The sequence below is a fragment of the Hibiscus syriacus genome, unplaced genomic scaffold, assembly GCF_006381635.1.
Source record: "Hibiscus syriacus cultivar Baekdansim isolate YM2019G1 unplaced genomic scaffold, ASM638163v2 tig00111100_pilon, whole genome shotgun sequence".
Taxonomy (NCBI): domain Eukaryota; kingdom Viridiplantae; phylum Streptophyta; class Magnoliopsida; order Malvales; family Malvaceae; genus Hibiscus; species Hibiscus syriacus.
In genome coordinates, this window is record NW_024062985.1 from 1,028,312 (window position 1) to 1,039,157 (window position 10,846).

At 30.4% G+C, this 10,846-nt stretch overlaps 2 protein-coding genes across 2 annotated transcripts; both read left to right on the plus strand.

The window, feature by feature from the left end:
- Positions 1 to 5,753: 5,753 nt before the first annotated feature.
- Positions 5,754 to 6,484, plus strand: LOC120153456 (protein NETWORKED 3A-like). Its single transcript, XM_039165406.1, has one exon. It carries the CDS (start codon positions 5,830 to 5,832, stop codon positions 6,481 to 6,483), a length of 654 nt encoding a protein of 217 aa, XP_039021337.1. The 5' UTR covers positions 5,754 to 5,829; the 3' UTR covers position 6,484.
- Positions 6,485 to 8,200: 1,716 nt separating this feature from the next.
- LOC120153428 (probable indole-3-pyruvate monooxygenase YUCCA10) lies at positions 8,201 to 9,843 on the plus strand. Its single transcript, XM_039165385.1, has 4 exons — positions 8,201 to 8,883; positions 8,992 to 9,225; positions 9,361 to 9,483; positions 9,637 to 9,843. The coding sequence occupies exons 1-4, from the start codon at positions 8,272 to 8,274 to the stop codon at positions 9,799 to 9,801; spliced, it is 1,134 nt and encodes a 377-aa protein (XP_039021316.1). The 5' UTR covers positions 8,201 to 8,271; the 3' UTR covers positions 9,802 to 9,843.
- The last annotated feature ends 1,003 nt before the right edge of the window (positions 9,844 to 10,846 follow it).

Below are 10,846 nucleotides of genomic sequence, written 5' to 3' on the forward strand. Positions count from 1 at the left end.
GGAAGATCTTATCCGTCGGCAGCGAACCGGAGCCGCAGAAAACGGAGTGTATGTAAGAAGTGCAAGGCAGATGTCGGACGATATTTGATGGGAGAGAAGGGAATGTTAAAGTGTGACGATATGTAGGGAAGAGTGGTGGTGCATGACCCCATGATTCGCGTAGCACGGTGTAATCCGAGGGATCTAGGGACCACAATGATTTTTTCTCCAAAATTTATCTGTATTACTATTATTTTATCCAATACGTACATCATACAACCATACTTATCATTTATACATAAAAAAACAAAAGTATTTTATTATTTAATATAGGTTATATATAAAAATAAGTGTTCAGATTATACAATTTTTCATATTTAGATGTCTAAATTATTTTTTGATCAATTTTGATACTAACGTTATAATTACTATTTGAAGTGTATCAATCGTAACGGCGTTAGAAAATCATGTTAGGTGACACATGTTGTATTATGATAATTTTAAAGTTTTTATTTTTTTAAAAAAAATTATTTAACGAGATTTTTTAACGGTCGTTATAGTCGGAGCACTTAAAATGGTAACGTTTGTAACGTTAGGTATCTATTTTGGTCGAAAAAATAGTTTAAACACCTAAATGGAAAGAACGATATAGTTGTTTTTACATTAAGCCTTTAATATAATATATAATAGTATTTTTTATAGATATCTTAAATATAAAAGAGCGCGATAAATTATTCATATTTGGAGTTGGATTGGATTGGATGAAAAAATTGCTCTAAATTTGGTTTTATTTCAATTTCAACTCTTTCATTCATAAAATTTATCATGATCCATCTTGAATCTAAATTAAAATTTTGATTTTATGCACGAATCAACTTACTTAAATGATTAAAAAAATTATTATTATTCCAAAAGGTCACGGGTTTAAGCAACAAATATTACTTTATAATCAATCACCTTTAGTTAAATAGAAAAAACTAATTTTATAAAATTGAATTGAATCTCATCACATTCAAATATTGTAATTATTTTTAATCTTAACTAATACATATATTAATATTATCTATTCAAAGCAAACGATAATTTAAAGATATGGAAAAAATGTATAAGCGTATTTTAAAATTTTAATTAAGCTCTGGCTAAAAAATTAATCTAGTTCTTCTAAACATTTATACTGAATTTTAATTTTGAAACGCGTTTTTTTAATAAAGTTTTAAAACATATTTTTAATTAAATATTCCAAAGTTTTAAATATTTCTAATTAAATTTGTCTTATTAATACATCCCACCGTCTCTACCAAAGGCCGAATAACATGGATAATATATAATATATACTAATTCATGAATGGAAATTGTAGATGCATGGACATAATGATATAATTATTATTCACTCGCAATCATTAGAATGATATATATATATATATGTGGCTGGCACGATCAATGAGATTACTTTTTATTCCTCTATTTAGTGAAATTAAAAAGATTGAATAAAATAATACTACTTTATTATAAAATAATATTACGGAGAATTCTCTTTTTGTTTTGGCATTTTCAAAGCCACTAATTTGCATGAACTACGACTAACCACCAAGCCAATCCACACTTTTGTTTGTTTGGTAAACATATTAATCCAATCTAAATATTTTTTTTACAAATAATTAAATTAATATTTTATTAAAATTGTTTATTCTATGTGTTTATTTGGAGAAAATATATTTTAAGAAACATATGAAGATTTCTCAGAAAAATTAGACATTTTATGATGTTTGGATATATTGTCCGATGGAAGATGTTTTCTGTTATTTAATTTTTAAAATTTCATTTTTTAATTTAAATAGTAATATTAAAATATTAAAATCTAACAATATATTTTAAAAATTTTAATAATAAAATATTATAATAATATTAAATATGTAAAATATTATTATTATTTATTAAAAGTTTAAAATATTACTGCTATAATAATTACTAAATATTGTTTATATCAATATACTTAGGATCAAATATGATTGATCGAGGATGGTACTCCAAAACGTCCTTCAAATTATGATTTCACGTTGTTAAATATTTACAAACTGTAGTAACATATTTGTCATTAAAAATAACATTTTAGTATTTCTATTAAAATCATAGATAATATTAATTATATTATTTTCATGGATTAATGTGGACTACATCCAAATTAGTTTTTCTTATAGTCGTTGTTTAAGTTTAACACTCCATTTCTTTCTTATCCCATTCCTCTTTTACGTGTATACATGAAATATGTCTTAAGTTGCTTCCAAAGTTGGAGTGTTACCGAATTTGGAACAGTAGAATCGGTCGTCTATGAATTTATAAAATGATTTTAATGGTAAAAGAGATTGTTGTTTTGAGGTTATGAGTTCGAGCAGTTGTCTCTACAGAATATGTGTACGTCTTAATAGATTAAGACAGTTTTGATCAACTACTATCTTATAATTGTATATTATTAAAATAAATCGGTGGCTTTTCCTGTTCGCATTTTTATATGTATAAATATTTTAAATATTTCGTTTCTCGTATAAAATGGTATTCAAAGTTAGGCTGGATAGTTGGGCATTGGTTTGGTGGAGTGGGTTTTCAAAAGGCAAATATTATTCAAGATTTCACCACTATTTAGCTTTGACCTAAATTCCCAATTCCAGATTTCTAAATGTTCACCCAATATCGGTGCTACCTACTTGATTGCAATTTCCAATATTTTCTCTCATTTTTTAGTTTATAAAACAAAAAGAAAGATATTGTTGGTTTGTTTAAGTAGTAAGCAGCTTGATATCATTTAAGTAAGTATCAAGTTCGAGTTATTGTATATATAAAAATATATGCTAGAAGTCTCGTTCACCAAAATCAAATATGTGATGCTGATTAATCCGGACCTAGAATGCGGGAGTAAAAAATAAAAAGGAAGACCTTTTGCAAAGATTGATTACTCATAAAAAAAATTTGCAAAGTTAATGGGTTTGAATTTGTCTGCAAGTGTTTTAATTTAACATTAGGTTAAACTATATGTTTAATATTTTAATTACTACTTTTATTTCGTTTTAGTCACCTAACTATTATCTTTTTAAAATCATATCAATGTTACGCTTTTGTATAATTCTGATCTCCCACTCTAAAAAAATCAACAAAACTGCTAATGTGTTTTTTGTTTTAATTTTTCAATGACGATATGGTATTATTTTATGGCGATACATCAACATCAAAGTTAATTTTTAATGTTTGGTGACTAAAATAAAATCAAAACGTACGTTATATATGATCTTAAACAAAAAATAGTTAGATGCCAAAATGAATAAAAGTAATAGCTTCAGTACTAAACATAAAGTTTACCCTTAATACTAAAGAACTGAATTTGTTGATTAATGGATATGCATGTGCAGTTGGGCATCGACTTGTAGATTATTTAATCAAGATCAAGTTTTTATTTGTATTTATTATAAATCGGTATTGGTTTGTTTTTTATATAATTTTTTTAAGTTTAAATATAGTTAATATTAATCGATTTGGACCAAAATGCACCGGAAAGGATGAAAGCTTTTTGATTTTTTTTTTATTGTAATAGATTTGGTGGTGTACTCTTTAGATATTTTAGGTTCGATTAGTTGTACATTTTCGATTGATATTTTGAAATTTTCATTCTTCATTCAATAATAATAATAAACTGGCAGTGGCAGGTTGTCAATATTTGGTGGTAAAAGTTGGCAATACATCGAACATTGTCTTATCCAATTCATTGGACTTGGCAACATATGCTTTTTTTCCATCTAATTATTAATCAATTCGTTATAGGTTACTATTTTAGATTTGAATTTTATATTCACCCGACTTGAGGAAAATTACGTTTAACAGATGATTTATGATTTTATTTCATGATAATTGTAGTGACCAAAAACAACTCAAGGAATTAACCCATCCAATGTCCCAGCTGGTAGCTTACCTACCAATTACCAACTACTGCAATATCTTGTTCAATATATGTAATCAGATACGAACACATGGCTTTATGTTAAGAGATGATCAATTTTTAAAATTTTAGGAGATAGATTTATAAAACTTTAAGGAGACGAAAATAAATTGTTAATAAAAATGTAAAAAATTTAAAATTTTCAAGAAACGACTATCCTAATTACCCCTCCATCCATCCATGTATGTAACAAACGCTTGCATGCATAGAGTAAATAATCTACTCTCTTTAAATGGTTTATCACATATTATTATTATTTTAAATAAATATAATAAAAAATAAATTTTTATATATGATAAATATTTTTTTCCTTTTTTAGAATATAAGATATGACATTCTCTTACATTTACTTTATTAAATTATTTTAGGGGGGAAACGTATATTATTTAAATTATTTATGCTAAGTAACATGTAATGTAAAAATAGATTTGGATCGTAAATTCTAATAAATATCAATTGGTCAATTCTATTGGAACATTAACGTTGTTTGCTTTGGTATTTTAGTTATAGCAAGATTTATATAAATCATTCTGATGAAATTAATTAGGAAAAGAAATCTGTAAAATTAAAAAGAAGCAAACTTTATCAGCTGTTCGCATTACGAAAAAGGAAAAAACCACAACCACTCTTCCCTCGTAAACAATATCTTCGAATTTGCGGTTTCCTTGAACCTCCCATCAAACCCTGTCTCTAACTCAATGATTAATTGATTATTACTATGATACATGGAGTAGGGTAAACTACATGTTTAGTCACTTAACTTTTGGTGTGTTTCTATTTTTTATCATTTGATTTTAAAATTTAAAATTTTATTATTGAACTTTTGACATTTTCTCTTTTAGACCACTCAACTGTTGAATTTTTAACATTTTTTTTTAATTTTATAGAAATTTTATGCAAAACCTCCATTTGGTTTTTGGACTCCCTTAAGTTCACCAGTGTTGAAATATTTTATTTTAAATTTGAAAGGTCAAGAGGAAGAAGAAAAATAATATATATCGATTTTATACTTATCATGCACAGAGGAAGACGAAGAAAAACCAAATTGATAAGAAAGGGAGAAGAGGAGAACATCTTGGTATCAATTACGTTACAGAGAATGATCGACTACAACAAAACAATGGTAAAGAAGAATGTCAATAATAAAAAATAATAAGTTTAAAGTTTTAAATCTAAAAAAAAAATATAACGCCCTAAAAATACAACCTTTTGGTGTTGACATTAAACACTTCACAATATATTAACAAAAACTAGAGAAATTCGAAAGGTTAATGATAAAATTGAAAATTTTAAAAGTTAGGTGATGAATCATACAATTTATCCTATTGATTAATATATTTAATATAAAAAATGCATATTTATTATATATTTTAATAAAATGGTCAAATTACAATGGGATATTTGAAAATTACATATTATCAAAATTATTGAGCATGCATCAAACAAGTTCTTATTGAAATGTTCAGGAAAGGCTAAAAGCCTAAAACATTAATAAACATATTGGGTCGTAAGCCACCAAACCGCCCCTTGTTAGCTTCAGCAATAAGCGAAATTTTCGACCGTTGTCGAATTTTTAGTCGTAAACCCGCGCGCATAAGCTCCACATTGTTTGAAAATTTGACAATTTCCCTTTATAATCACAAATACATCATAGTTCTGTTTCGTGTATCATTACAATCATTTACTGTAAAACCCGACACTTTAGTTTCAACGATGTGCAAGAACATAGAAACTTCACGGTGGTGGTGGTGGTGTCGTAGTCATATCAGCGGCTCAAACCGCTCTCTGTCTGGTAAATTATCATATTCTGTAAGAACTTTGCTTTGTTTTTTTTTTTCTTCCCAATTTGCTTCAATGGTGTGAAAATGACAGAGTTAGATAACAAGAAGATGGCAATGCTAAAATTGATGGAGGGAGACGGAGATTCATTTGCCCAACGTGCTGAAATGTATTACAAGAATCGGCCCGAATTGATTAACTTGGTCGAAGATCTCTATCGATCTCACCGTTCACTTGCTGAGCGGTACGATCGAGTTAAGTGCGGATATAGAAGTCGTCTCATAATAACATTGGGATCCCAATTTTCTTCCATGAAGTATATCTCAAATAACACCTATGATAGATGCTCCGATATTTTGGATTATGAAGACTATGCAGAATCCGACGTCGACGACCCCGACCCCAAACACGAACACAATAAGGATATATTAACAAAAGGAGATGCTGAGACTGAAGATGGTACCTTACTCGACCGAGAAATAACCGGAGCTGTTCCTAGTGAGGCCGGAGTCGATGAAGCGACGAAGTTAAGGGAAGAAGTAGAGAGATTGAAAGAAGAAAACGAGAATCTGAAGGCTGAATCGTTGAAGAAGGATGAAGAAAAGAGAGAGGTGATTCGGCAACTGAGTTTTGCCATCAAAGTGCTGAAGGATGAGAATGTGGAGTTGAAGAAGAGATTGATGAAAGATTCCATTAGGAAATGGAATCCCCTTGGATTCATCAAATTAAAGGATTCTTGAAATCTTATGTCATTATTGCTGCTGTACAGTTTTACATTATGTAGGATTACAACATTTTGATATTGCTCCAAATACATTATAAAAAAGTTAGAAATAATAAATTTAATCCATTTTTAATAACGTGTTATTGACTGATTTATTTTTGATATAATTAATATATTTTAATATTAGCAACTTAGATTTTTAAGTTATATATCGGTCAGATTAAATTATAACACTAAAGCCCATCGCTACTAATGTCTTAAGCTGTTGGAGTGTTCTACAAATTTGTCCCTTTAGTATCATAACACTAAAGCCCATATAATTTCAGCCCACAAGTAATTTATTTTTCAAGGAAAAATCTAGTAATTTAAACTTCTCTGGTCTAGGCTGTCATTTCCATAATCCCAATTATTTTTAAAGGGTAAACTACAAGTAAAGTATCTAAACTATTATTTTTGTTCTATTGTGATACTTAACTTTATTTTTTTAAAATCATACTTAATATTTAGTTTAAATTTAATTTTGATACACGTCATAAAAACTTAACGGTCCTATTTACCTGTTACCATAACATAACACCACATCATCATTTAAAATTTTTTTTTATCAATAGTTCTGTTGGTTGAGTCGAATATCAAATACACCACACAGAATCTTTAGAAAAGTACAAAACATAGCAGCCGTGCTTTACAAACAGTTGAAACAGACAATATATATATATAGTTTGATTGAGAGCCAATGAAATGTACAAAATAAGTTTGAAAAGTATGATTTTTAGATAAGCCTGAGATTTAATTATATCCTAAAGAGTAATGTTATTCATTGGGATTGGTTATTAAGGAAAGAGTGAATCAGCCTATTCACATCATCACATAAATAACAACTATTCAAAGTTTTCTTTTTTAGGAAAAAAAACATTAAAGTAGTTATCATATAATTTTACTTTCTTTATTTTAGCCTTTAAAATAATTGACCACATCATGCATTAACACAATGCAGTAAAATAATGGGCAACATGCAGTTATTAATACTATTATATAAATAAGATCCACATGAAAGTCAAACCATAAGATTTGACTTTGGGTTTATTGTTTGAAAAATAGCTAGCGAGGAAGATCACGTCTTCCTTGAGGAAGATCACGTCTTCCTTGTAAAAGAAAAAAAAAAAGTTGATATTGATAATCGAGGAAAAATAACAGAATTTAAGGTATAGTGATAAAATTATTCTTAATATTTGTGTAAAGGAACATTTTGGTCTTTATTTTATTTTATTTTTGGAATATTTTAGTTTATAATGTTTCATATTTTGATCAAAATACCTTTGTTGAAAGAAAATCGTTATTTGACTAACGGTCAATACATATTATTGGCATAATATTTTATGTGTTTAATTATTGATGTGATACATATCATATTATCACTATGAGTGACGTGACATTTATCATGTCATCAATTTAAACACATGTAAAATGTTACGTCAACAATATGTGTTGATTATTATTCAACAAACGGTTTCCTTTCAATAAAGGTATTTTGATCAAAAATTAAACATTAGAAAAAGTTTTACATATGTACATATATGTTTAATTATTATTTATATTTCAATTGATTAATTCAATTTTAAAATTAAAAAAATCAATTACGAAATAATTCATATAAATATATTTAACTCAAAACCGTGTCCTTATATAATAGTATAAATATATGCATATACCTCGGTTTTCGTGAGCGAGCCATTTTGATTGTTATCGTGGCATTATAGCCAGAGCAAAGTCGAAACCAATAAAACCGACGACGAGTCCAGCAATGCAAAAAGAACCGGTCATTATTGTTGGAGCCGGTCCTTCGGGGTTGGCCACGGCGGCTTGCCTTAACCACTACTCAATCCCTTACGTAATCATCGAAAGAGAAGATTGCTTTGCTTCTCTATGGAAGAAATCCACCTACGATCGCCTCCATCTTCACTTAGACAAACAATTCTGCGAGCTTCCTCATATGTCGTTACTCGACACTTACCCGAGATTCATCTCCAAGAACCAGTTCATAAGCTACTTGGACGATTACGTCTCTCGTTTTAAGATCAGCCCTTTGTACCGGAGAGCCGTCGAGTCGGCCGAGTTCAATGAAGCGACCGGGAAGTGGACAGTTAAGGCCAGAAACTTTGGGTCCGGTGAGGTCGAGGAGTTCCTTGGGAGGTTCTTGGTGGTGGCTAGTGGTGAAACAAGCAATCCTTTTACGCCTAAGATTGAAGGACTAGATGCTTTTCCCGGTTATATTCTTCATTCAACACAGTTTAGAAATGGCAAGGCTTTTGAAAACCTGAAGGTTTTGGTTGTTGGGTCAGGCAATTCCGGCATGGAGATCGCACTGGAGTTGGCAAATCATGGTGCAGAAACATCTTTAGTTGTTCGGAGCCCGGTAATAAATAAAGTTGTCTGAACTAAAATTCTACTTCTGGTGGTTCATAATCTTCTCTTCAACTGCAAAAGAAGATAATTGTTTATATATAAATATATGGAGTTGCAGGTTCACATTCTTTCAAAGGATATGATTCACTGGGGGTTGATTCTGTTGAAGTATATATCAGTTAATATGGTGGACACATTGATGGTTATGCTTAGCAAGCTTGTTTACGGAGACCTGACCAAGTATGGAATCCGTAGACCTGAGGAGGGTCCATTTCTCATGAAAGATGCTTATGGGAAGTACCCTGTTATTGATGTAGGAACCTATAAGAAGATCAAGTCCGGCGAGATCCAGGTAATATGAGATTATTTCAAAGAATATTAGTAACACTAAATATATATTTAGTTTGTCATATAAGATCAGTCTATATCAAAATCCCATGGGGTTAACGAGGGTTTTAATGATCTAAATATGTATAGTCGGTTGCAGGTCTTGCCAGGTATATCAAGCATAAGAGGCAATGAGGTGGTGTTTGAGAACGGAAAAATGCATCCCTTCGACACAATCGTCTTCTGCACCGGCTTCAAGAGGTCCACAAATGTCTGGCTCAAGGTAACATGACATGGGTGTTGCCTTTTCAAATAACATAAAACGAACAATGTTTAATATAATTAATTGAAACATGACTCCCATTACAAGTTAAAGTTAAGATGATATGAACATTGCATTTAATTAACCGCAACAAGTTCTAATGTTTTGATGCAGGGAGATGATTACCTGCTGAATGATGATGGAATTCCAAAGCCGAGTATCCCAAACCATTGGAAGGGAAGGAACGGTTTATACTGTGTTGGACTCTCGAGAAGAGGGCTGTATGGAGCAGCTGGTGATGCAGAGAAAATAGCTGATGATATCAACTCACTGCAGTAACAAATGATTCCTTTCAGCAATTAATAATATATATACATATACCGAGTATTACACATATATGTGAATGTGTGCCTATGTACATATGCACGCAGGCCATATCTGAATTGGCTTGTCAAAAAATGTAAAATGATGGATGCATGACACAAACTCACAAGGATCCAACCATAAAATGGCCAGAGCCACCTTATATTTCCCATTGAGTTCTGTTCATGAAAATCAACATAAGCTATGTAAACTTTTGCATGACAAACCTATCTAAATGGTAATTTTCTATTCAGGATTTTCCTTTATCCCCTCACCCTTGTAGCCAGGATGATCAAACTGAATCTGCACACTTTTAAAGATTTCCAAAGGAATCCATCAAATTCAAAGGCATGTCAAAATTTGAAACCTGATTGCCCATAAATGCCCTGCACTGTTGCCCAGTTGTTTCCAACCGAATCAAGATAAAGTTCATTTGTAAGACTTGATGATTGCCCTACAACCTGCAAAAAAAGGGGCAGCCATGAGAACCTGTGACCAAATTTTTTAAAAATAAGTACATCTGTATCACACATTTGTATCCAGAAGGACCAGAACTCACCTGAGTCCAGCTAACATTGGCTCCCGTTACATGATAAAACGCAGTTGTATAAACAAAAATCATCAAGAGATAGTAATATTTTATTTCCTTGCTACCTTATCTATGAACAAAAAATATATATTTTATTTCCTTGCCAATAACACACAGGAGAACAAGAGAAGCTACCTATGGGGTAGAAGCAACTTTCAACTGCATTACAAACAATATATAACCAAAATTCTGTTGAATATAAAGAAGTAACTAATGGCAGTACAAAACTATCGTCCATTCAGCACCAAACTTGATGCAACGAAGTAGTCACCAACAGAAAAGCTGAATCGAAAATCATCACCAGAATCAGAGGAATTTTAGTTGGCTCGGGTTGCCTGTAAAAAATGTATGGTCATGGTAAAAAATTACCAAAGCCTATGGAATCTTCCATTCATTGGGTCTAGTTTCAAAACAATAAGGTAGGATCCCTCA